General features: G+C 39.8%; 4 protein-coding genes across 4 annotated transcripts; 2 read left to right on the forward strand and 2 right to left on the reverse strand.

Moving 5' to 3' along the window:
- Window positions 1–5,955: 5,955 nt before the first annotated feature.
- LOC115734638 (protein C2-DOMAIN ABA-RELATED 4-like) lies at window positions 5,956–8,809 on the reverse strand. Its single transcript, XM_030665502.2, has 4 exons — window positions 8,581–8,809; window positions 8,259–8,463; window positions 7,885–7,980; window positions 5,956–6,886 (listed from the first exon to the last, which is right to left on the reverse strand). Exons 1-4 carry the CDS (start codon window positions 8,775–8,777, stop codon window positions 6,596–6,598), a joined length of 789 nt encoding a protein of 262 aa, XP_030521362.2. The 5' UTR covers window positions 8,778–8,809; the 3' UTR covers window positions 5,956–6,595.
- An 826-nt stretch (window positions 8,810–9,635) lies between these two features.
- Window positions 9,636–12,949, forward strand: LOC115734636. Its single transcript, XM_030665500.2, has 7 exons — window positions 9,636–10,194; window positions 10,342–10,424; window positions 10,890–10,952; window positions 11,056–11,157; window positions 11,342–11,407; window positions 11,682–11,757; window positions 11,861–12,949. The coding sequence occupies exons 1-7, from the start codon at window positions 10,005–10,007 to the stop codon at window positions 12,286–12,288; spliced, it is 1,008 nt and encodes a 335-aa protein (XP_030521360.2). The 5' UTR covers window positions 9,636–10,004; the 3' UTR covers window positions 12,289–12,949.
- Window positions 12,950–13,092: 143 nt separating this feature from the next.
- On the reverse strand, window positions 13,093–20,218 carry LOC115734635 (outer envelope protein 64, chloroplastic). The gene is made up of 13 exons (XM_030665498.2): window positions 19,939–20,218; window positions 19,244–19,396; window positions 18,923–19,047; window positions 18,489–18,614; window positions 17,866–18,048; window positions 17,630–17,774; window positions 17,287–17,455; window positions 16,051–16,185; window positions 15,638–15,838; window positions 15,056–15,183; window positions 14,908–14,959; window positions 14,060–14,129; window positions 13,093–13,540 (listed from the first exon to the last, which is right to left on the reverse strand). The coding sequence occupies exons 1-13, from the start codon at window positions 20,139–20,141 to the stop codon at window positions 13,458–13,460; spliced, it is 1,773 nt and encodes a 590-aa protein (XP_030521358.2). The 5' UTR covers window positions 20,142–20,218; the 3' UTR covers window positions 13,093–13,457.
- A 3,622-nt stretch (window positions 20,219–23,840) lies between these two features.
- Window positions 23,841–26,684, forward strand: LOC115734781 (pentatricopeptide repeat-containing protein At1g66345, mitochondrial). The gene is given in 4 exon segments (XM_048282759.1): window positions 23,841–24,078; window positions 24,080–25,991; window positions 26,173–26,292; window positions 26,406–26,684. Coding segments are annotated over 2 exon segments (1,710 nt in total). The 5' UTR covers window positions 23,841–24,036; the 3' UTR covers window positions 25,748–25,991; window positions 26,173–26,292; window positions 26,406–26,684.
- The last annotated feature ends 23 nt before the right edge of the window (window positions 26,685–26,707 follow it).

The following is a 26,707-nucleotide window of genomic DNA, read 5'->3' on the forward strand; positions in this document are numbered from 1 at the left end:
CAGGCGAGGGCCTCGGCGCCCTTGCCCGGCCAAATCTGGCAAGGGAGTCGCGACACCCTCACCCGAGGCCGATGAGGGACGCAGAGCCCTTGCCTAGTGCTGGAGAGGGCGTCCCGGCCTTCACTTGTGGTCGGTGAGGGTTTGGAAAAAAATTTAAAAAAATAAAAAATATATTAAAAAAATCAAATAAAATATTATTTTGAAAAAGTCAAGTCAGCACCTGCAGTGTCACGTTAGCGTTGACTAGCAAAATGGTTTGAATTGACACAAATTCAAAAGGTTTAGGACTGAATTGGCAAAAAAGAAGAAGTTTAGGACTAAATTGGCATAATTGCAATATGTTTATGATTTTTTTTTCTTGGTAATTTTCTCATATTAATATAGCTAAAAATTAGTTAAAGTGGGCTGGCTAAGTTAGTAAGGTACAAATTCTCCGCATATCATGCCTAGGTTCGAATCCCGCCACCGCCGGTCCCCTTTGATAGGCCAACTGTAAATCCGATCTCGGCACGGGGTAATCTCCCTTCCTCCTAAGCTTTCTTAACAAAATGAAAAAAAACTATCATTAATCCTTGTATTTTTCTTTCTTTTTTTTTAAAGTGTCCATTTTTTTTTTTTTTTTGCTGTCAATGGACCAATTGGCAGCAAAAAGTTCAGAGAAAAGAGATTTGATTGAGAAGTGAATATTGCGGATGGATTCACTCACCATGCATGAAGTACAGAAGGGACCATTTCCTCTTCTGTTTTACAGTCTTTCTAAACGGTGAATGGCTCAGCTCTTTACTTTCATCTGGCCAGTCGAGACTGTCAGTCCTTTGAGTGGAAATTATTTGCTCGTTTTCTAAAGTTCCAATTTCTCAACTGTCCAAAGTGGAAGAATTAATTGATGCGATGAAAATAGTCAGGCAACGCATTTAACGGCTTCGATAGATTTTGTCGTGACAGTCGGTCGAATGATCATATAAGTTCCACATGTATGTAGACATGGTCTGTATGGCCAAACATGAAGTTTTACCTTTCCTAAAGGAAAAATATCCATCTCTCTTCCATTTCTTACTCATGAGCAAGACTCGTGAATAGCTGTAATTTTTCATTTAAGGGTGCATCTCTTTCACGAAAACTCAAGATTTGAAAAACATTTTCGAAATAATGATTGGTTATATTTTTTAGAAAAATTCGTTAACAGAAAATATTTTCATTATCAATAATAATTTCTGCAAGATTTTATTCATAGGTAATGAAAATATTCTGCATAAGGACATCTCAAGTGCTAATATTTGTGTATGACGCTCGTTTTGCTGCCAATTTTTTTTTTTATCACTTAAGTGCCAAATTGAAGAAAAAGCGATCACTTTAGTGCCAACTTCGAGAAATTCTGGCAACCTTGCTTAACAATCATTTTTCAAAAAAGTTGACACTTAAGTGAATCAAAAAATGATCGGTTGAGTGCCAAATCGAAGAAAAAATGATCGCTTTAATGCCAACCGCAAAAAATTCCGGTGATCACACTTGAGTTGACATTTAAATAATCATTTTTAAAAAAATGGCACTTAAATTATCCGAAAGAAAATATTGGCACCAAAGTGAGCGTTGTATACAAATTTTGGCACTTGAAGTGTTCTTTTGCCGAAAATATTCTATACTCATTCATTTTTCAAGCGATACAAATGATTATTTTTCAAAAAATATTTTCTAAATCTTAATTTTTTCATGATACAAACGCACCCTAAGTGCTCCTCGCCAATTCATAGTGGTTTTGGAATGCAAGGACACACTTTGGAAGTGGAGCTAGGAAAGTGCAATAAAGGCAACCTTATCGACCACAAAATAATGATAATAAAAGACCTGCAAGCCAGAAGAGTAGGTTGAGTAATTTATAACCCTAACAGAAGTAAAAGAAGGAAGAGTATGGAGGTGAAAACTATGCGTTCTCTAGGGAATATCGTGGCTACTAAAAAAACTGACCACAGAAATTAAGATTAAAGCTCGAGATTTCGAGCTAATATTTGAAATGGACTGCTCGAGGCACGTCTCGTTAAACTCACGAATCTTCATTTGCTTTCGGGCACTTGATATGTCTTCGATTGTCCGATATAAACGTGTCCCTCGAATGAGAAAACGAACCTAGACAATTACAAAAGCTGGTCGGAATGCCATATGTGAACTATGAATTGACAACATCAGCCAAGTATGCCCCATTCGACTGCGCAATTCTCACACTTAAGAGTCATCGATTTCAATGGTCTAAGCGGACGCGAATGCATACATCAGGTGCATGCAATAATGTCCCCTCCACGTCAATTTTTCACCTCATGTGATCTTATATGTCTATCAAGGTAGGCGTATAATGCATGGTGGACTCCGACCAAACGCTGAGGAGGAGCTAAGGAGATATTCTTAGTGGCATTAATAGTGGACTAATTGCCTTAATTAGGGAACATTGCCTAGGGGTAGGAGGCCTATTGTCCCTCATTGGCTTCAAGCCTAGTTGAATGATGTCAATGGCTGACCTCTAAGCCTTCAAGAATAACCCACCCCACCACCTTCTAGTTCATGGCTTTCAACTCCACGAAACCCTATTTAAATTCTTTAAACAAAATTTCAATTTCTTGAACCCCACCCATCTACAACAATGGCAATACAAGAATAGGCCATTAGTCTCCAAGTGGATTATTTTAGAATTAAACCCTCAAATCAGATCTTAGGTAATTCTTAACTTCTTTTTTCTTTGTAGTGCTTAATAAAGTTTCATTATGCTATATTTTAAACCCCGTACGATATATAGTGCAGTTTGCACCAAATCTTGAGTTCAGATATGAAGTGGTGGTGCTGCGGAGCACTAGCTATGTAGCCCTCTTTTCTCGTGAATAATTGAGCCTGCCATAGCTTGTTTAGGGGCCTAATTAAGGGGTCTTAATCAACATCAGACAGAAGCAAATATTCTCAATCGATAATGTTTACTTGTCCCACGAGAAAAAAAAGAGATTTGAAATAGTTGTCCATTGCTTTTGGGCTAAAGCCCTACTTTCGCTCGGCAGTACATGCTGATGACCCCTTTTTCCTCTGTCGCGCCTGCCATGGTGGGCAAAAGACAAATACCTTTGCCTAACCCTAAACACACGAGCATCGTGCTGTGTTTTTTTGTCAATGAAATCGGACTAAACTATGATTCGACTTAATTAAGCTCGGTCTCATCATGATTAGCGACCGTAATCAATATCTTAGGGTTGTCTCTTCTGCCAAAGGATCAAGCGAAGCGAGACCGAGAAAATTTAAAGGTGTTGGAATGATGTTATTTGTGCTGATAATGTCTAGTTCATCATTAAAGTTCTTTATGAGATTTACTATTCGTGCACGCGAACGGGGTTTGTAGATTTAAGATGCGCTTTCACTTATAATTTCTATTCGATAATAACAACGGGGAATGCACGATATTTTTCTCCCCCTTTCCATACTCGAAAACACCACATATCTCATCAGAATTAAGTGAGAAACCCACCAACAAATTTATCGAAATCACGTGAAAGCCATTGAATTTTTTCAGATAACTTATAAAATATTTCACTTCCCCCAAAATGACCAAACTCACCAACAAAATTTATGGAAACGAAAGTTCCTTTCCGTCTTCCCTAGCGAGCCTCAAGAATAGGGCGCGCACGCTTTCTGAAATATCGAAGAGCAAAAGAGCTGACATGGCAAGAGATGATTGGCTCAAGCCTTGCAAGTAAGGGGAACGACATGCGATGCAGATATAGATATATTCCTAGAAGTCATAAAAATCACAAGAAAGCGTGCATTAAAGTTAATGATGATAATAGCATAGGGTGGCGAGGAATGAAGGTGAAAGGAGACAAAGATTGGCGTGTCAGGTTCACAAACCCTCTTGGAATTCGAAACCCTAGACACCATACCATACCCCCTCCTTCCTTCTTGTTTGCTGCACAGACTGCAAGGGAAGGGTTTTTGTGTTCTTCCAAGAAAGTATAAAAGGGGGCATGAACTTGATTTTTAACTTTGATTTTTTCTAGGGTTCTTGGTCCTTTGTTTACCTTATCCCTTTTGCCAAGCCAAAACCACACCAAACCCCAATCTTTTGTTTGGTGAGTTCCATCGCTTGGGATTTCTATAAAGGTTTTCCATTTGGCATGTTGCTTGAGGCTCTTCTATTAATGAAAAGGGGGTGGCGCGTTCTCCCAATTCATCTTTAATTTTCACATGAGATCTCAGTGTTTGGAATATACGCATTCACTCGATAGTACAAATAGAGATATTCCCATCAAATTAGAGCATATCTTTTGGGCGGTTGATGTTTGCAACGGAGATTACTATAATGACCCTATATTAAAGCCCAAACACAACATAATATCACGAGTCTCGTCATAAAAATGCACACTAAAACTAGGAAGATATTAATTAAATAGAATAAGCATTTATTTATTTTTTTGTTGAAAAGAATTGAACTTTTGACCACATGAACTATGTGGGTGCATGTAGGGGTGAGTATGGATCAAGAGTAGAACAAAGACCGGCTATAGGAACCGGTCCGGTTTTAGTTCTCCCCCAAAAAATGGAACTATATATGTGCAGTTCAATTCTCCACTCCTACGTAAGAACCAAACCGAGAACCGAAAGAAGAACCAATGAATCAAACTTGAGTTAACCCTAAATTCTCTTTTATACCCTTGTTAACAATAACAAACTCTGTCTCTCTTTTTAGATATGGATTGTTTAAAAAAAAAATATCATCATTAGTAAATAGTTTTTACGAGTTGAAGGTGAATGAATATATGTGGTGAGATTTTTTATTTTATATTAGTTTTTTTTATATATTAGTTTGATTAGTATTAATTTTAATTAATATTAAGTGATTTACTATGTTTGTTGTTTATTTTTTCTTTCGAGTGGTTAAAATTTAGAGCAATTTTTATGGATAATTGAAGACTAAAGTTCTATTAATTAGGTTTTATCTTACATGTTTTGAACTTTAGATTTTTTTTTTTTCACGTCCATCTTTTATGGATTGTTGCTATTAACAAATGGAGATTTTTGTTGTTGCATTCACTTCATTTTGCTTAACTAAAATTGAAAATTTAAAAAAATGAAACCAAAAAAACGAAATTTGTCGGTTCTACGGAAAACCCTAGACCAATTGACAATGTAAGTTCTAGGTTGCAAGTGAAATCTAGACTGCCCCTAGAAATGCTCACCCCTAGGTGCATGATTGCAAGCCCTTGCCCAAGGGCCCACAACCTCCGACTAAGTCCAAACCCAAAAAAAAAAAATGAAAAGAAAAAAAAAGACAAAAAAAATTATTTAAAAAAATACAAATATGATTAAAAATTTTGAAAATATTAAAATTTTATTAAAATTTTTCCATTTCGGCGCCAACGGTGCCTCGTCATGATCGGCCGGCCAAACGGACTGAAATTTGCACAATTACAAAAGGTTTATAACTTAATTATAAAAAAAAAGTTTAAGATGGAATTAGCAAAATTACAATAAGTTTAGGGATTTTTTTTATAATTCTCCCCAACAACAAAAATGATGGTATGGATGTGTACTTTACTACTTCCACATTCCATAGTATAAAAGTAAGTTCTAGACGTAAAGTTTTTTTTTTTTTTTTTTTGGGGTAGAACTAGATGTAAAGTTAATATCATACAAAAGTACATAAAAGTAATTTCGCGTGCTTAGCGCATGCGCGAAAGCTTTTATAAATAGGAAGCCTAATGTTAGTACGAGAATCCATGTAACCAACCCTACTTCCTTAAGAGAAAAAGGGCCTTTTGTTGTCAAAGCACGAGGACGATGTCGGCTAAGAATACCTAATAGTTTGCCCCTCCACACGTGCTATTATTTTGTCCATTTGGGCCATGCACACGTGCTGCCCTTGAAAGGTAGAAGATTTTCTTAACGGTAAAGCTAAGAAGACAAGGCATGTCGAGTTCTTCCCTTTTTCTACCTTTGTCCAAAAGCTACGGCGATTTTCATTGGCTCTTGAAAATAAACGGTCGGCGGCGACTTTAGAAGGTGGTTTCGGATGGCAAATCCGACAATCGGGGCCGCGATGAATTGACGGAGCGACAGACAGAGAGTGAATTTGCGATAGGAGAGAAGGGGAGAGACGAGTCATCGAGTCATTGATCCGCACCCGCGATTCAATGTCTGATGTGTGATCACAAAGACTTAGACGGAACGCCGCAAGAACGCAAACAATTCTAATGGGGAATCGCATGAAAAAACTGCGACGTTGCTCATGTCGGGGGCTGGGAATTGCGAAATAGTCCAACACCAGTAAAAGGAAAGGGGTGTTTAAACTGGCCTTAAATGGTCAAAGCTTGTCCCTTGGATAACCCAGAAGAGCAGAACCTAACGGCAAACTCTTCCTCGTACGGCAAATGATGGAAAGACGGACCACCGGTATATGGCCGGAGAAGCAAAGGGTGCTCAAATTCTCATTTCGCTTGTTTCTGATGAGTGATTCTCGTTCCTGCTATTATCCAGATACAGGTAACAATCCATCATAGAGATCCAATTACGAGAGGGCGCCAGGCGCTCAAATTACCTCGAAATGGCATGTCCCTCGAAAATCCCTCTACAGAACCTTGGCACCGGGAAGGTCGATCCACTGCAACTGGATTTCCACCTCCCCGCATTCGACATTTTTAAGTCTGAGACACATGTCCTGGACGATCCTCCCTTCGCTCCATAAGATGCAGCTCTCTTCGGAGAGGCAGTTCTTCCTACACGGCTGTACTCTGGATATTATCGTGCCGCTTGGGAGACCTTGCAAGTCCATCCTCAGGGCATCTATGAATGCGTTAATGCCAAACTCCGCATCCCCCATTATGTCGTCCTTGGTGAACGTGTCGTGATCGTAAACTGCCTGAAAAATCAAGCAAAAAATTGAGAGATGGATTAGGCCAAAACTAATACTAACTCCATTAATGTCCTGCAGACCACTTTTATGCAGCTTAAAGCATAGACTCCTGTTGTTCGACTTTCATCAACTTTCAAAGCGAGGAAAAGAGTAAGGATCTTTAACAACTGTAATAGGGTTCACGGAGGTTACAAATTCTAGGTAGCATTACATCATTATTTGACCCACAAGGTATCGTTCTTACAGCATTTTTTCTAGTAGCTATCCACCGTTACAACATTTATAAGAATAATAGCACAGCAAATGCCAAATTTCTCAAACATAGAAAAAGAAAGGCGCAAGGATGTATCAACAGTTAAGCTATCCAATGAGGTGCTTTTTGTGGCATCAACATGTTCTTGAAGTCACATGTTTCATTTGTTGGAACAAATTGGTTCTAAAGTTCAAATATTAAGAGCGCCGTGCAAACCAAACTGATCATCTAGTGAGGACTACTATGGATTCTTTCATCATATATGTTTGCTCTAGTCGACATTACATAACAAGATGGAGAAGCATGCGTAAAAGATGCAGATGGCCGGGCTTCTGTGCTCGTGCCCCTGGAGTTTTCAAATAAGAAAAAAATTGCAGATGAGTTTGTCCATAGCTGTTTGCAACTGTCCTTATTAGAGTCTCATGTGAATAACAGCAACATATCCGAAAAGGCAAAGGCAAATTGATTACTCTATCTGTTCCCAGCCACATTTCTTTTGTAATTAAAAGTTTGAACAACCGTGAGTTCACATCTTCTAACCAATAGATCAGCAAAAGGCAACACATATCAAACCTTTGGCATGAATCTTTCAACTTCAGACTACATTCATATCTTTCAACCAATAGATCAACAAAAGGCAACATAAATCAAAACCTTAGGGGTGAATCTTTCAACTTCAGACCACACGATTTCATTGGAAATGCTGAGAAAAGCGGTCTAGTGTAATGTAATTTGGAGCCACGAGTCTCACCAGTTTGATAGGAACATCAGGATCTGAAACAGAGAGAGTAAGATCTTCATTCCACTCCGGATTAATGTCCTTCTTGATTACGCGAGTTTTCAGTTTCTGCATGGAAACAATATTTCCTCAGTCCAACAAGTAAAGGGCATCGATAACAAAAGAAGGAATTCATTCACACCATATGAAGCAAACTACTCAAATCGCGAGCCTTCTGCTTCGAATTCGGGCCACACATTCCCATACGCATCACACTGAACCCAATTACTTTCTGACATGTTAATTTCCGACAAGCTAACGAGGATACTACCTCATTCACACGAACACAATCCGCATAGCAATGTGAAATTGAGATGAGAAAAGGGAAAAAAGAACGATGACAGGACCTGTTTACCCATCTTGATGACGATGTAGGGGTCGCTGGTGCGGACATCTCGGACGGCGAGATTAATACCCCGCCGGACGCGGATTCTGAGAAGACCCAGCAAGCTCTCCATGAGAGATGTTCCTGAGGAAGGCCTCGTTGTTGGGGACGACGACATTCTTGGTCTCTCTCTTCCCCTTTCCTTACATGCCCCCCCAAGAATCTCCCTACAAAAGGGCACACAGAAAGAATGAATCTTTTTGATGTGGGAGTGAAACTGGAATCATCAAGATGCATATGACAAAACGGGAAACTTGAGAACAGATCGAACGCCTTTTTCCTACCTTGATGTTCTTGAGGTGGATCGAGCAAGCCTAACGATGGGGGAAATGGCTGTCCATTCCCTGGTAAATTTTACCAGAGAGAGAGAGAGATGAGGAGGAGGAGGAGGACCGAAATTCCTGGAAACGAAGAAGAGGAACGACCGGATGCCATATTCTTGTGTGCTTTTGAGTGGACATAGAGTTTGATTGGAAGTCATGAAGGGCGAAGCAGAAGATTGCTATATTTGGTTTTTGTTGAACATGTTGTTAAACATTTATTATTCCACTTACGGCAAATACTAGAGGTAAGCATGATTTCAGATTAACCTGAAATCCTAGAAAATGGATCGGTGAGGAACCTATTTATTTTCAAATTTCAAAATATGTAAGTTAAGTTTCAAGTTTCAAAAATTAAAAAACATGTTCCGATAGATATGTTTCAAGTTCTAGATAGGTAGAACCCGAAGTCTATAACCTAAGATCTATAAGTTGTAACGAGTTTTTATGTTTTTCTTAGTATATATCTCGCGCGATCTTGTGGTATTTTATAGTGTCCGATGATGAATGTGTAATTTGAAACTATTAATCTAAGATTTTATTTTTTGCAATATTTATAACCAAAACTTTTACTTTGTTAATATTTCATATTTGTTTTTTTTTTAAAGAATATTTCATATTTGTTCGTATGTCTAAATATGAATAGTGGTCAATTGATTATAGCAACAAGTAGTTATCATAATGTGATTATTCACTATAATTGTTTAATTAAAAATATATGTGAAACTTGGGTAGACTTTAAAATCGACTTTGAAACCTATGATAGGGTAGGGTTTAGTCTTCATGATATGCATGGTAGGTTTCGGGTTTCAAAAATTGAACCTATTCCGACATGCGGGTTCTACTTGAACCGCTCAGTCTCTAACAAAACTAACAATAGTGCCTAAAATTGATACAAAAAAACTTAAAATTTGTACATCTTTTGGACAAGTTTCAAAGTTGGGGGCTAAAATGGATAGAAATGCGCAAAGTCAGGGACTTCTTTGAAAATAGGCCGAATATAAATTGTCTCTTTTCCCGCGCTTTCCGCACGATCCTCTCTGACGATGAAAACCACATCGTCGCGACGGAGCTCGACGGAAGGCGATCAATGGAGGAGACATGGGAGGCACTTGACGCCGATGACTCAGACCTCTCCACGTTTCGACGCCCTCCCAAGCGCCATCAAACCCTAATTGAACCCCCAATTTCCTCATCGTTTCTTCGCCCCTGCTCTCGTCGCTCCTCCCAACCCCCAGTCGCAGCATCCCAGCCCGCAAGCCCTAGTTTCCCAAGCCCCTCAATCCCCGAACTCGGTCTCCCTCCCTCCTCTCGAGTCTTCGCCAAGAAGAGAAGAGGCGAAGGGTGAGCGGAGAATACCAGGACCGGCCGAAGCAGTTCAAGCGGCGATGCAGCGGAGAGCTCGGGGTTTGTCGGAGGGTTTTCCCAGAGCTGGAGGCGAGGAGGAGGAGGAGGAGGATGTGACTGCGATTCCTACACAGGAGTATATAAGGAGGGCTCTGGAGAATGTGGATGAGGACGGTGGCGATTTCACGCTCGATCCGTGGGTATGTGCAGTGGAATTCGTGCGGCAACAAGGTATTGAGGTTATGGTATCGAGTCAACGAGGGTTTTTGACTGACCAATTTGAGATGGTGACTTGACGATTTTGTGCGTTTGGATTTATGTTTTCCAGTTGTTAGATGGCGAGTTTGTAATGCTTTCGCTGGTTGATTCTATTGTTAGGGTTGGTGGATGGTGATGGTGTGGCCATTGGGACGCCTTTGTGCTCCATTAAGAGAGGAACTGTCCCTGATAAAGTGTCTCAGGTCTTCAGATTCTTTATCCAACTTCAATTGCTGAGATGAATGCTAGGATTTTCAACTAGATAAATGCGAAAGTTGACAAATAGTAAATGGAGGAAAAGGGAGCAAGGAATAGCTATTCAAGAAATTTACTTGATTTGGCTACTGGCTTATATTCACAAATGGTTTGGAAGAATTTGACTATATCAAAAATCAGGGCATAATAGGATACCGGACACACGCACACCCATTCCTAGTCCCAAATGCAAAGCGAATCTCAGAACTTGCAAATGGAAAGTATATTTCTTCATAAAATCTACGAAATATTTTGACAGTACTAAGGAGACTGGTCTTCTGATTTCTGGTGAAAAGTGAAAATAAGAAATTTCAACCGCCTTTGCTTTGTTATAGTCAATAGGAGACTTCCAGAGCTGTGTCAAGTATCATTTGGAATCATCCTTTGTCTGATTGTTGTTTGGATGTGATTAGGTCGTTGCAATTGTCAAATCTTGCACTCCAAATGGCCATGGTGATATGATGGTGACACTTAAGGTATACCCAGTTCATACTACTTAAATTGATGGGCTTTTCATTATACTCGGGATGGCTTCTAAGCAGAATATGGAACTTATGAATGTGGTGTTGAAAATCTCAGGATCCAACAGGTACAGTTGGCGCTACTATTCATCACAAAGTTCTGAGAGGGAAGGGTTTTGCACAGGAGATATCTGTTGGTGCAGTTCTAATTCTTCAGAAGGTTATATCAATCACATTAGCAAAAAATTTAAACCAGTGTTGCCATTATCTTATTTGATTTTATCAGTTGCATGACAATCACTTATTACATGCTTTAATATATGCTAGTTAGTGGAGCTTTTTGCTTCTCGAGTTTCTTTAATTTTTGCGTTTCTGATTCTTCTCATTGTTGTGCTTTGTTTCAGGTTGCAGTGTTTTCACCTTCACGCTGCACTCGCTATCTCAACATAACTTTGAACAACATAATAAAGGTATGCTAACTCAGCATGTGTCTGGAATCTATATGGCAGCATTTTGTCGGCATGATTTTCTTTTGTCATGAATCTCGACAACCCCTGGTTATTGCCACTCTCGGTTCATGTGGTAGATTTTGGACCACTTGGGGGAGAGTTCTTGCTGAATCTTGATTTTCTTGTTACTGACAACAAACTTTCAGTCTGAATTAACAAGTTCCAAAGACCTTGCGAAAATTGACTCTGCAATTTTGCAAAAACTTGCACAAAAATCAATAAATAAATCCCACAGGTCATCGCTAAGGACGGTGGACCTCCATCAAAAGAGAATTGTTCTCCCCCAGCTAAAGAACGTTCTTCCAGTTTGGGTAGGTCTTCAGTCTTATTTGCTCTATTGGGAAAAATCCCTCTTAAGTTCTTGAAGCGTTTTCAATACACTATTGTTTTACTGATTAAGACTTGGGTTGGCAGAGATTCGGGAAAAATCCAGCACGGAAGAGAAAGCATCGTCCCAGTTAAGGGGGAGAATAGAGGGAATCTTGAGTAGTTTAAAGCAAGCTACTAATACGCAGTATGAACAGTCTGGCGGGGTAAAAGGGACCGACTCTTGCAGCGACCAAACTAGCAGAAACCATGACGTTTCTGTGGTAAACGAACCATCCCCTGCGGCACATGACGAGACAAGCCAATTTAGGGCAGCTAGGAGTGGCGAGACAATGCATTGTTCTACGTCAGAAAACACCAAGTGCAACGACAACAGGTTGGGCATTGCGGAAGTTTCTGATGATAAAGATGGCGTTAGCGTAGATGGAATGAGGAAGCAACAGCGGCTTAGTTCAAGAACTTCGCTCCTGCAGTGGACTGATGAACAACTAGAGGAGCTCATGGACTGCGAATGACGACATACTCAAAGATCCTTGGATGACTAATGCTCGGCTTACAACACGGCACCGCACAGGATGAGTTGCTTCTTTGGTGAGTTGAAGATTTTTGTTTGCTCTTTATGTTGTCTTCCCTTACCCTGGTATCCCTTTTCAATGTAGAGCGCACTTCGTTCTTCCTAATCCAGATGAATCCGGAATGTGAAGAACGTATCCTCCAGTTTCTTGAGATTCTTATTTTCGCATCAGCCCCACTTAGGTTAGATATTCAGCAACTCGCAATCACACACGATTGTGCTGATTCTTTTTGCATCCTGAATGAACTCATCTGTCTCCTTACAGCATATAAATTCGTGACCAGGGATGAGATTAGATACTTAGGGCCGCGTCAAAAGAACATCCACCTTAAAACAAGTGGAATTTAGTTCTAAGTACTAGAAAATGCATCAATCGGAAGAAAAGAACAGAAAAGAAGGAAAAAAACAAGGCTGCTTGTGAAGATCTTAAAGAGTTGTGTGTCAAACGTGGAGGCATCCGTCTGGGCAGACTTGAGCAGATTTTCTCTTTAATCCCGGGGGGTGGAGAATGCATGACCATGATGGTTAAAATACAATGATCAAATCACAAATGAAAGGAGAAGTTCCTTATACAGTGCCCCGGATACACCAGCACCGAAATACCATAGAGGGTAGTTAGTTAAGAAGCAGTGAAAACAGAAGGCACAAAGTTAATTAGCAAAACAAAAAAAAGCTGTTACAATAATAATTATGAGAAGTATGAAATTTTTTTTTTTTTGGGGGTGGGGGTTGAAGAATTAAGGGGTTGAGCAGACAAAGAAGTTGCCTCATAGCTCGACTTACCAACTCAAGTGAAATATGTCAACCAAAACAAAATTGGATCATACATACAAATTGGCTCGAAAAGAACAAGACCTGCTGAACAAGAATTCAAGAACGTATACCCTCTTTTGACCTCAACTCTACCATCGGGGCGAAAAAATGGTCCTCATCTTTGCTACCTAGCATGCTGAATGGAATGTTGGCATTCAAGATTTAACCGATGAACCGTGCATGCGGGTGGCTGTATCAGCAAATTGGATTCCTCGATGCAGAATGGAGCTGGTGCAGGATGCAAGATGAGAACCCCGCACTCAAAAATCACAGAAGCTCGGCCAGACCAGTTTACGCCTACAGAAACAACTTCCTCAATCGCTCAGCAGAAAGTGATGCTCTTTTGTTTGTTGGTTCGAGAACCAGTGCATAGCTGAAGTCTGCAACAAGTAAAGAGGAAGAAACCTTTAGTCATCAAGACATGATATAGCTAGCAATATGCCCCGTAGTGTACTCTTAGTCGAATGGTATAGAGCATTTGATTAGAGCGAATCAATATTCAGTTTTCTCTATGATCCTAACAGAGGACTGTCCAAACAACTTGGCATGAACCACTATTGTGTCAAAAAGTGCCTTGTTCTTCTCTTTTCTTTTCTTTTCTTTTCTTTTTGCTGAAAATTAAGAAACTACTTAGTCAAGTAACAAAATTACCCATTCAATCACGTTGTATTCCTCTAAGATCTACAATCCAACATTCCCACGAAATAAATGTTATTTTACACTAAACTTTTGCCTTTTAGATTGACCAAGATTATTTAGACTAACGCATCAGTCCAAATAGGAGCCCGTGTTTCCTAGGTTTTTATTCAATCTGTAGCTCATGGCTAACAAACATTACTTAGCATATAGATCAAATCAGCAATATTACAAATTGAACCTCATGAGATCCAGTTGCTTACCTTCAATTGCGTCCTGGTAGTAGCCAAGCATCTCTCTCGCTGTGCCCCGACGCAAGTAGGCCTTTACGTTCTGGAGATTTTATAAAAACCCAAAACTCAGGGAAAGGTTATAAGACTTTTTAAGATACAACCAGAAAAAGTACTTGTCTATCTTAGTAATATCTACACATGCATTCACGCACATGGGAAGGGAAAGAAATATAGAAAAATCTCGGGACGAAAGATAATTTGTATCCAAATTTATACAGGAAATAAGACTCCAGGATTCCCGTTTGCCAGAAAACTTACTTCCCACAAAAATTATGTGTTGCGCAAAATGACAATTAACAATTTCTACTTTCCATTATATACGTCACCAGAGACTAATATGCAAGTTGGTCCACATTATAGCTGCTGATCATTTATCCTGCTGTCGCTGTTTGGAAAGATCTAGACTCCCAGCATGATAATAAAGGGATCATGCTCCAGAAGACGACCCATTTGAAGGACAAACTTGCATCAAAACCACCTAGCAGGATCTAACATTCTGATATTTAGAACATCCTTGGAAGAAAAATAATAAAAATAACATGATTTTGTTTCCTTTTTTATGGAACTTCCTATGCCAGGAAAAAGGAGGGGGACTAAGTTTTCTCTAAGCTGCCATTTGAAGAAACTAACTAACCCCTTAGATAAAACACCTGGATCAATAGAACATCAGTGTTCCAACTGATTCATTCTGTCTTGCAAACTCCACAACTACATCTTAGGAACACTGCATCTCTCGTCACTGTAACAGAAACATGAAAAACAGGGCCTAAGACGCTATCACTGAGCTTTACACTGACTGTTCTCAAGAAGAAGGTTACCTTTTTATCAAGACTGATGGCTTTTGTAGAATCTGCCTCAGCCTGAAGATAACTGAAAATCAGAGAAGTCAAAGTATAACTAGAACATAAGTTTTCCAAGACATGATATTTATACATATTGAAGCTTTAAGATCAACCATGATGGTACCTTCCGAGTTCTAGATATGCTGCTGCCCGGTTACTATAATATGTAGCATTATTGCCACTTAGCTTGATAGCTTCCGTATAAAAACTAATTGCCTTCTGCCACTGTTTTTCTTTAAAAGCTTGGTTTCCCTAGAAATGACGCAAAAGATGGTCAGATTCGAAATGAGAAACACGAGGCACATCAGAGTAGTCTTTTAGACATCTTTCTCTATCACAATCAAATTAACGCAAAGTTAATATTAAGCAAACATATAAACCAATACGTTTTCTATACAAATTACATCATCACCCAAAATTTTCAGTACTCAATTGTTCCAACAATCCCAAGACGAGATAAAAAGTTAAAAATTGCACAAGAAAATTCGCTTCACTGTTACACAAGTAAATAACCAAAAGTCATATGTAACCCTTTGGGTTGACATCTTCACTGTTCCTTTTCCTTTTTCCTTGCCTATGTCCTTAGCAAGAAGAAACATTGATTCAAAAGAAATTTTCACTCATGATTTGAGGGAATCTCACTCTCACATTTCTCACAATCCAATCAAAGCTTGTAATGGAGGGAAAAAAGAAAACTAGAATGGACCTTCTCTTTTGCAATTTCAGCTGAGTTTTCCCGTGTAACAGCGTTTTTTGTTGGTTTTGACTTGCTGGCTATGTCAGCCTGTTCTTGCAAGGTTGCGTACATGGCATTAACTGTGTCCAATAAAAACCGATCCCCCCCATTCCTTGCTATGAGAGACACAGAGAGTGGACACTTTTCATGAAATCCCACAGGTAATGAGACCTGATAAGAGAAAAGCATTTGGTGAGAAGGTTTAAGGATACTAAAATAGTCTACCTCTATATCAAAGCAATCTTTCCAATAGAAGCCAACTAAATATAGAAGTAACTTCCCACGTAACATTCTTTAGGGTCAGACATTGTGCGTGAAATAGTGTGCTCCTTAGCTAAGCCCCCAGAGAGAGAGAGAGAGAGAGAGAGAGAGAGAGAGATGACCTGACAGCAACCAGATACACTGGAAATACTCAACAAACTAAAAACGCGGCTCTGGTAATCTTCTGATTGCAGCTCTTTCCCCCCGAGTTTTGGAGGAGGGTCAGCAACGGTAGGAATAACTAGAATTCCATCATCCTTTACAATAATAAAGAAATATACAAAAAATAAAAGAATTAAGGCCAACAAATACTACAAAAATGTTATTGCTAAAAGACAAGCTCATTTATGCTCTGTTTAGTAAAATAGCCCAACATGAGATGAATGGAAATTAGGAATCGCAAGGTATAAGACACACAGGCTCAGTATAAGTTTATGGATGCCAATCTCTTTTCATGATAACAGTGCATGTCAAGAAAACAGCTTTTTGTATGGCACAAGTAAAGCTGTATGCATTATAATTTGACTCCACTAGAACCCCGATATTGGAGACTCATGCATTTGGATGTGCCAATTACTTGAGAATCGGTCCGATGAAATATCTAACACATCCATGGTGAAAAAAAGGATTCTTCCCCCTACTCAGAGAAAAGATAAAGTGCGTGGGAATTATAGATAGCTTTAAAGAAAGATGAATTAAAGTATCCTATTAATAAGAGGCAGATTTAAAGGTAAATAGCTCTTCTTTTCCAGAAGAATCCAGCATTTAATGGCCTATCTATTTTAATTTTTTAACATGAAGCCGACAAATAATAAAAGCAACTTTTGATACTTAAACATGCAGAAACCTAAAGTCACTATTTTCTAGAATAGAAATAAGTAACTGAATGTAGTTTTTACATATGGCAGCATTCAAATATAAAGCAATTTCTGCACAAATACAGTACTTAATTCGTGACAGGCTAAACTTCTCTTATAATCCTCTTTGCTAAACACCTGCACAATCATGTTGGATGGAGGGTAAAAGGTGGGAAAGGATTATATGAGTTTTGGTAAAGTCATTTTCATGTAAATTTTAAATTCCCTATCATATTCACCAAAAAAATCATCACACAAAATGGCCATAAAATTAAATAACAAATTACGAAAGAACTAGACTTATTCATGCTTGTATCTGAATGACAGGCTGATGAACATGAAGTAAATGCAAGCAACATGCAGCATGAAGACAGTCACTCTATTAAATATGACAATTCAGAGTTCAAACCAGCAGGCTGAGTCATCGACCAGAAAATAAAAGCAACGATAGTTATGCCAATGCATTCAATTCTTCATGTTTCAAGCATGTAAGCACCTCACCTTCAACAGCGAGTTGATAGCTGATCGCAATTCATTCCTAATTACTCTGCAATTTTCAATGTCCACTTCCGTTGTCTGTGGCATGTTATGCAACTGCTTTGAGATGACAGCATCCAAAATAGGATTTGCCGAATGGATCCATTCTTCATGATTAGTAATGAATTCATGCCTGTAGTTTACAAAGGGCCTATTAAGTATAGGTATTTAAACTAATAACATTTCATAAATTTGTAAAGTGAGGACAACTTGGTCTCACATTGTATATCCACACAGTTCCACAGATGCCAAAGAGCAATTCAACTCAAACACAATAGGAATCCACACCCCTTTGAATAAAACTTACCTTTGAACAAACATTGCAACTTCTGCAAGATCTCTAATAGAGGATCTTTTCAATTCACCATTAGTTTTCTTGGCAGGAAATGCTTTCAAGCTTGGAACTTTAGAATTGAAATATGACTCCAGATTTTCATGCTTCAAAATTTGCCCTAAGAAGTATGAACTTCATTAAATTTTGAGGGGAAAAAAAAAAACTCAATGAATCAAGAGGAACGTAAACCATTCTTCCAGTGGACTCACTTCCATACAGCTTCTCTGTTGCTTTAACAACCACCTGAACAACCCGGTCTACAGAAATCTTTAACAACTGAAAACAATCATCAGCTATTATCATCTGTCTTGGATTACGTTGAACTGCAAATGGAACTTGCAGCAGCACATGGCCAACTCGGCGCAGAATAGAAGGATCCTTCGCAAACCATCCTGCAATAGCAATTTCACAGTAGTGCCAACAATGAACCAATGAATGTTTAAAAAAAAAAGAGAGAGATATAGAGAGTTTCATGATCTCATTAGCTTTAAATAATTTCTACATGAACAATGCTCCAGGGAAAGCACACCACTTTAATATCGTTCAATTCAGGTGTATTGAAAAGGTAAATGTTACAGTACAGCTTTCTTGCTGGTCACATGTGTCTTCGCAATAGAATATAACCAACATATGTTGTCTTGCTAACAGACACTTGGCCTATCTCTTAGGTAGGGCAACTCATTGAAAAGAATAAGACATTCACACATCTTGGTTCCCAAGTGCAGAGTCATGTATGAATTCCCCCGTCAAAAAAGTCATATATGCAGGCGCCATGGACATCAAATGTCGGTATACATGTAAGTTGCAATTATAAACACAAGGACACACATACCCACTGTGTCTAAACTTGTCGAGACAGGTAGAACTCCCATGTTTGAAATGGTGCCATGTGACGATCTGAAGCCTATGACGCCACAATATCCTGCTGGCACTCTCACACCACCTATAGTATCAATACCTGCAATGACCAACAAGCATTTGATGAAACTTATCTAACAAGCAAGATTATATGTATTTTCCAAATTAATTACTCAGCAAAACATTATTTACTGCATAAGCACGCATGCCTACTATCTTAAACAACTCAAACTTGTAACTCCTAAATGGTTTTTGCAAATCACTCCTGCATTCGTTACCGAAACCAATTGCCAGACTAAAAGTGAAATGAGTGAATGACATCAGGCATAAAACGCGCTAATGCCCTGTGGAAGACAAACAAGTGGAAAGGCGGATGCAAGCCATCAATAAGAATCACTATATCCTTACCTATAGAGAAGTCAACAAGATTAGCAGCGACTGCCACAGCAGCTCCACTGGAGGATCCACCGGGTACCCGTGCAGTCGCTGCAGGATTTGTGGGTGTTCCATAATGCTTATTTTCTCCACTTATACTGGGAAACAGTAGGCATGAGGCAACGTAATTAAGTCGGCAAAAAGATATTCAATACAAAAGAAGAAACAAAAATGATTCTTTTGCTCGATGACTAGCAGAGAAAACTATATGTATGAGTCCTTTGACCATGAGGAGATCACATTCAACAGCACATATTTAAATGGTAACAGCCAAACGATTGAAAGGGTTCGTACCTAAACGCCATTTCGTCAACAACGGTTTTCCCAACACAAGTAGCGCCTCCTTCAACGAGCGTGGATACGACTGTTGATGTTCGGGCAGCTGCTTCATGCGTCTTCTCCCAGTCGGGATGGCCAAACCCCGTTACATGTCCCTCAATATCAAAACTGCGGGAATAAGATGTTTACCGAAAAAACAGTCTGAGTCAGTTTCACCATGTTGCATACAAATATTTGCAGAGAGCAAAATGATGATGAATTGCGAGTAGGTATTGCTTTGATGTTTCCCATCCCTAAGGGGAAGAGGGAAAATAGTTACTAGACAGAGCAATCAGCCCATACTCTTTCCCCCTCTCAAGCGGCCATCAGTACCAGGCAAACAAGTTCAGCCAGTAACTCTACTCGGAACTCATAACGAAGACAAAAAATTAGGAAAAAGACGCGACTGGCTATGGAAACCATCCAGATAAGCTCGCAATTCTGACTCCGGAAACATGAAACGTCCGTAATATCATTATGCAATTCATTCCGCAGCCGTAAAAAGACGTGGCTTGTGAGTTCGCTCGAACAAAAACGCTCAGGGAACAAAATAGAACCATCATCGGCAATCAACGAAGCAGAATCCCCTCCACAAAAAGCTCGGAAACGACAACAGAAGAAGAGAGAGAGAGAGAGAGAGAGAGAGAGAGAGGGGGGGGAGGTGTTCATACACGTCGGAGACGGCGAAGGAGAGGCCGGTGAGAGGGTGAGGAGCTTTGGGAGGAGCGGGCTGCGGAGGAGGGAGGAGGTGGAGCTTGTGGACGAAGGCGCCAAAGTCTTCTCGGACGGCGCGCTTCAGCTTCCTCGTCATCAGCACAATCCCGGCGATGCCGAGCCCCAGAAGAACCCACAGATTGGCCGACTGAGAAGCCATGTCCGAGTGAGGGAGAGAGAAGGGATAAGTTGTTGAGTAGAAGAAGAAACGAAGAAAGGAAAGAGAGAGAGAGAGGGAGTAAAACAATGTTCTAAGAAACTGAACCAGCAACGAAACCTAGGCGGTGAAGAGGGGACTTGGATTGGACCCGTGGTCTCTCGATTTGGGCACGACCGTGCGTCCCAATCCCCATTTAGGGCTCGCACCCGCTCTTCGACATGCGATTGACACGTGATCAACGCTTCATATACGTTAGCAACATGTAAGTCCAGCATCCCAACATGTTATTTCCGACATACACAGGTCAAGTTTAAACATTTTCAATAAATTATGGGTTCGATTAAAAAATAAATAAATTATGAGTTAAAATATAAATTTATCAAAAATCTATATACTTAAGTTACGTAATCAGTCACTCCAAAATGAATATATCCCACCACTTAAAAAAAAAAATTAATCATGAATCCTAACATAAGAATAAGAAACTCGGCGTTGATATTTTCATATATATATGATAATTTATCGAGGATTTGAGAATCTGATGGTAATACATTATAACGGTACAATCTCAACCACAAATATTATGAATGACAAAAAATATTTTTGCAATCATGGCGGGACCTACCTATGATCTTTATGCATTGCATTTCATCGTTATATTATCGTCTTGTCATATATTTAATATACGGCATGTTCCAACATGTCAAAATTCTCTATTTTTATATAATATCGTATCGTGTTGTGTCGAGTGTCGATGTCGCTGTTACTTGGGTTGCTTCCTTAATATCTCGACAAATCTTCGGCTTATACGAAATAATTCTTAAAAAGTTGTCTCGCCTTGAATTTAAGACGTTGTAGTTTTAAAACATGATTATCAAATATAAATTATAGCAAATGGTCATCAAATATATGATCACAATTCTCGTTATTTTACCTTGCGGGATTTATGATAAAGCTTCTCCTTGCACGATCAAATTAAAGCCCATTCGAGAGTTCTTAATATTCAAAGGTTGTATTAGGGGAAAGTGAGATATCAAATGATAACGAAAATGGATAATTTCCATTTTTCCGTATATCGATTAGTATTTCGTCTTTTAAATATCGAAAAGTCGAAAATTTATTTTCGAAAAAACAGTTTCCCTTTATATAATCGGACCCTAAACTTTGGCGTGTGCTGTTTGGGCAGATGGCCTTTGAAAATCGTGGCGAGGGGATTCGCGAGAGTCTTGAAAATCTCGGGCACTTTGATCGCACAAACACGTTGTTGTTCGAGAAGAGCCACTTTAGGACACAGTCGCATGTGCATTTTCGCCTGGTTACCCTCCATTTGTCCGAAACCCACGAAAGCATCGAAAGCATAAAACTCCGGTACATTGCAGAACTGCAAGTTGTCCTATGCCTTGCATGCGAAGGAAAGAACTCATACCAATATCTTCTCGTGCTATATATCCCTAGTCAATCTGACTAGGTAAGTTATGTGTTTCGATAGTTTCAAAGCCATTCGAGCTCATGTGAGAACAACGAAGAGTGCTTTTCAGTAGGGGTGTTAATAGCTTGGTTTGGATTGGATTCTGATGGGGTGAGCAACTGAATTGAATCTAATCGCGACCTGAAAAGTAATTTTCATGATGTTTTTTTATCGAGATAATTTTCATAAGATTGAGATTGAATAACAAAATTCACAAAGTAGAATAGATGACTCGTATTTTTTGAACACTTAGATTATTGTGATTCAAATCCAGGCGTTGGGCAAAAAAAAAAAAAATATGCACGATTATCGCTTGAGCAATCTCGAAAAATGCTCGGGGAAAATTTCAAATAAAGACCTCAAGTGCTATCATTTTCTCAAGTAAGGAGTTGAAATAGATCTTATTTTCTCAAATAAAGACATAAAATGCCCTTTTATTAAAAAAAAAAAAAAAGGCAAGACCAAGAGCATTTTCTTCATTTTCTTTTTTTATTTATTTTTTTTCTTCTTCTTTTGCTTTGGCTGTCGAGGGCTCGTCGGCCATTGGTAACCCTATGCCAAGCCCTCTTTAGCCACAGTCAAGGGTTGCATCGCCTGTTGAAGTAAAGGAAAAAAATGACATGAGAAAAAAATAAAGAAAACATAATTAAGAAAAATAAATAACTAAAATATCATTGATTGGGCTCTTCTTTAAAAATCCAATTCAAGTCCTTATTTGATAGCACTTCAAACATTTATTTGAATTTTTTTCAAATACTCGTGTGGACAAGGGTTTATATGAATCGGCTTCATCATAAATATTCGGGAAAATTCCAAATAAGTGTTTATTTATTTATTTATTTTTCCTCTTTATATTTTTTAAAAATAAAAAAAAAAGTAAAAAAGAAGAAGAAGGAAGAAACACAAGCAAGAGGCCTGTGGTTGCCACCCCACCACCAATGAGGTGTTGACAAAGGTTAACGGGGTCACCGGACTCTCAATGAGGGTCGACGACCCGTCCGACTAGAGGCTACTGAGTGCAACCCCTCGCCCGAACCTAGAGAGGGGTCGGTCCTATACCAAGGCGACATTGTCGCCGGTCTTGGGTGTCACACCCTGGTTAAGGTGATGCGGATGTCATTAGTGGTGCGTTCTTGGATCAATTGGATCAACATAAATCTAATCGGAAGGCGAAATGGTGCTGCAGCTAGAACCGGCGGATAGGGTCAATGACGTCAGATTGAGCTCAAATTTGGAAGCGAACGGCATCATACTCACGGCCTTTGGCCGTGACTAACGATGAATTTTGGCGGTTCGAATGTCTAGTGGGTTTTCTATTTTTTTAGTATTTTTCGGGCTTAATTTTATTTCAGGGGCACTTTTGTAATTTTCCTTTTTTTGATATTTTGATTCCTAATTGGACTAGGGTTAGGATAACACCCTATAAAAGGTGTTTATCACGTTTTTTTGAAACATCATCAATAATATTCACATAATTTTGGAGATTTCTCTCCTTTAGCAAGGATTTTCTTGCGTTATTCGATGAATGCTTCGTCACAAGGTGAGGGGGCGACCTCGAGCGGCCTTCACCGATTCCCCCATCAGCGGTGGGGAGCGGCCACAAGCAGGAGAAGAAGCAGCCTCCGGCGTCTCTCACCCGTGTGTACTTTTTTTTAATTCTTAAAAAATAGAAAAAGTAAGAGATCAAGAAAAAAGGAAAAAATGTCAAAAAATGTCAAAAATACCTTTAGATTAGCCCCTTTTTTTAGATTTCATTGCCATTGTAGGCCTTTATTTAACACAAACTTCACTTTAGAATCTTATTTAAAAAAATAAATACGTTTTAGACTTTTATTTAAAATAAAATTCATTTCGACCCTTTATTTAAAAAATAAATAAAATTGAAGGCACTTAACATATTTATGTAGAATTTTCCCCAACCGTCCATCGGGGGAATCGCCGTCATGAATGCTACCATTAGTTTGGGTCAAGGCAAGACTCATATGCAATCTGCGTTAATTTTCGATTATGGGCTTTTTCCATTAAGAAAGGAAAAAAAAAAAACAACTCTTTTATGCCGCCATCAATGGCGAAGCTCGTGTAAGCGCGCAGTCCTCACCCTCTCTTCTCTGAAATCTACGCTGTTAGGGATCTCGACAGCAAAAGAACTCGACAATTCCTCCGAGATTGCGAATCTAGCAACTACCAAACCCAAGAAGATTCCATTGCTGGACTTAGAGTTTCTTCTGGGCTAGTTACGGGTGCTTAGCTACTACCTAGGGGCAAAAAGGAAGGATCTTTTCGTGCTCTACTTCTTCAGACCATTTCACCAGCTTTTGTCGTTGCGATTCGATCATGGCATGCGATGCTCTTGGAAGGTAATCGCGGATTTCGAAGGGCGGCGTCGAGTGTCCTCGCCCCCGGAGTTCTCGAATTCGATTGGTAGCTATGCTGCGGAGGCTCGTCTTATCGCGCTTCCCTGTATGTCGGAAAACCCCCCGGTTATCTTCCCATTGGCTCGCCGCGGATCGTGCCTCGGCGAGTTCACACGAATGCAGAAGCAAACGCCAACGCGATCGTCGTTGCGTTGTCCAATTCGCTTCGGCAGGGCTGGAGTTGGGATGCTCTGAATCGAAAATTCGAGTATCTTGCGTTGGACGATGCCCTCGTTGAGCGAGTGCTGCTGGAGTTGAAGGAGCCGGCCGATGCGAGATGCGCCTTGGGGTTTTTCCACTGGTCGGCGAAGGAGAGGAAATTCGAGCACGGGATTCGGTCGTATTGCGTGGTGATCAACATTTTGGTTCGGGGCCGGCTGATCAGGGACGCGAAAGCGTTGATCGAATCGGTCCTCAAAAGAAGTGCCGGGGAGTCATCGAAGCTCTCTGTTGCGGATTCGCTGCTCGATAGCTATAAGATTGCTGTTGGGACCCCTTTGGTGTTTGATTTGCTTGTACAGGCTTACGCTAAGCAGAGGATGTTCGAGATTGGGTTTGATGTTTGCTGTTATTTAGAGAAACATGGGTTCTCTTTAAGCCTTGCCACTTTCAATACTTTGATTAATGTGATCCAGAAATCTGATCAGAATCCTCTTGTTTGGAGGATCTACGAGCATATGATAAAAAGGAGAACTTATCCAAGCGAAGCAACGACCAGGATTATGATCGACTCGTTGTGTAAGGAAGGGAAACTGCAGATGTTTGTGGACATGTTAGACAGGATTCATGGGAAGAGATGCGCTCCGTCAGTTATTGTTAGTGCCAGCTTACTTCATAGAATTCTCGAGCAAGGTAGAATTGATGACGCAATGGTGTTGCTGAAGAGGATGTTGCAAAAGAACATGGTTTTCGATACTATTGCCTATTCAATGATTATTTACTCTAAGGTAATGATTGGGGACATTGATTCTGCATGGAAAGTTCATGAAGAAATGCTCAAGAGAGGTTTCAATGAAAACTCGTTTGTGTATACTAAATTTATAGGAGCATACTGCAGGACTGGAAAAGTTGAAGAAGCAAAGAACCTGATGGAAGAAATGGGAGACAAAGGTCTGAAACCATATGCTGAGACTTATGATCTTCTCATTGAAGGGTTGGCTAAGTCTGGGAGAGTTGATGAGAGCTTAAGCTACTGTAAGAAAATGCTGGATATGGGACTTTCTCCTACCTGTTTGGCTTTCAATGAGATGGTAGCAAAGCTGTGTGAAATGGGAAGTGTGAAGCAGGGTAATGAGATGCTTACGCTTCTGTTGGATAATGGGTTCTCACCAGACGAAGCCACGTACTCCCTATTAATTTCTGGCTATTCGAGAGAAGGCCATGGTGATGAAGTGCTGAAGCTCTATTATGAGATGAAGCACAGAGGATTGCCCCGTGGATCAGTGGTTTTTACCTCTTTGATTAGTAGCCTCTGCCGATGTGGAAAGTTAAGTGAAGCTGAGAAGTATCTAGGATACGTGGATGCTCCTTCACTACCCGAAAACGTGAACCTTTATAAGACACTGATTGCGAGCTATCTTGAGAGAGGTGACAAAAGAAAGTGTCTTCAGATCTATAATGAAATGGAATCGAAAGGGTTGAAGCTGTCTCTTTCGGGCATCAGCAATGAACTTGCTCAACTTCTCCCAGTGCCGAAGGAATCTGTTAACACTGCCATCTGTTAACAAAAACAATCTTTTTGAATTTTTCTGCAATGTGCAAATAGAACCATGAGGCCAGATTTTTGGGAAGGAACCGTGCAGAAGCCTGGGAGACTACAATTCAGTACCCCCTCTACTCCATTACTATCCAATGAGAAGCTCTCAGGCATCTTTATATTTCAAGCTACAAATTATATTCTTGATAATCTTCTACACTGAATTGGTTGGGGCTAAAAGCGGAGTGCCTATGGTCACACTCCTTTGGATGGTAAGCTGAACTGGACTTGGCATTCATTTATGCTTTTATTAACGTGGGGTTAGGCTATAACCAATTTTTCCTGCAACGATTGCTTTACCCTAATTAAGTCTGACTAACTAACTGCCTATTATGTAAACATTCCTTGACGATTGCTTTTCCATAGCCTCATGGTGGGTTTTGGTATGCACAGTGATTTGCAAAATTTACTCTGGAGCCCACAAGAAGCTCAGTCTTGGAATGTCTTCCTAACAATGGCGCCCTTTGAACATGCCCTTATTTGTAATAGCTGAACATGTTGTCACTTTTTCAGGTTAAAGAAATCTTGTATGTTAATAGCGAGGAATTATTACTGAATACAGTTTGATCATCCCCTGCTGAACAATTCTCTCTCTGTTTTCTCATGTGGGTGTTGAGTTGCCGTAGTTCTCATTTTTGCGTTGGTCAGGGAAGATTGCTTGGCCCAGAAGAAACTGGTCATGGGCATCGGGACGCAGGAGTCCTACTCCTACTAACCGGAGAAGACCTATCTGCTTTGATGGCATAAACTCAGCTGAGTAGTACAGAAGAGCAATTGTTGCTGGAAAGACTTGGGAGAGAGTGGAGCTACTGCCTCTCCCGACAGACTTTGGTTGTTACAAACCAGATGGCTGCTCTGTTATGCGCACATTGGAGAAGCAAGGTGGCTCTCGAAGTTTCTGCGGTCAGAGACGTTGAATATCTAGGGA

Source organism: Rhodamnia argentea, chromosome 7 (genome assembly GCF_020921035.1).
Source record: "Rhodamnia argentea isolate NSW1041297 chromosome 7, ASM2092103v1, whole genome shotgun sequence".
In the NCBI taxonomy this organism is placed as follows: Eukaryota; Viridiplantae; Streptophyta; class Magnoliopsida; order Myrtales; family Myrtaceae; genus Rhodamnia; species Rhodamnia argentea.

Bases quoted from the DNA above. Each gene is read 5' to 3' on its own strand.
- LOC115734638 (XM_030665502.2), bottom strand. From the start codon at position 8,777: ATGACTTCCAATCAAACTCTATGTCCACTCAAAAGCACACAAGAATAT. The intron at 8,464-8,580 runs GTAGGAAAAAGG...GCCCTTTTGTAG, and splicing joins TCCACCTCAAGAACATCAAG to GGAGATTCTTGGGGGGGCAT. The intron at 7,981-8,258 runs GTCCTGTCATCG...GTTTCCATGCAG, and splicing joins TCATCAAGATGGGTAAACAG to AAACTGAAAACTCGCGTAAT.
- LOC115734636 (XM_030665500.2), top strand. From the start codon at position 10,005: ATGCAGCGGAGAGCTCGGGGTTTGTCGGAGGGTTTTCCCAGAGCTGGA. The intron at 10,195-10,341 runs GTATTGAGGTTA...TTCTATTGTTAG, and splicing joins GGAATTCGTGCGGCAACAAG to GGTTGGTGGATGGTGATGGT. The intron at 11,758-11,860 runs GTAGGTCTTCAG...TTGGGTTGGCAG, and splicing joins AGAACGTTCTTCCAGTTTGG to AGATTCGGGAAAAATCCAGC.
- LOC115734635 (XM_030665498.2), bottom strand. From the start codon at position 20,141: ATGGCTTCTCAGTCGGCCAATCTGTGGGTTCTTCTGGGGCTCGGCATC. The intron at 18,615-18,922 runs GTAAGGATATAG...TGGTCATTGCAG, and splicing joins TCTTGTTGACTTCTCTATAG to GTATTGATACTATAGGTGGT. The intron at 14,130-14,907 runs GTAACCTTCTTC...TAAAATCTCCAG, and splicing joins CCATCAGTCTTGATAAAAAG to AACGTAAAGGCCTACTTGCG.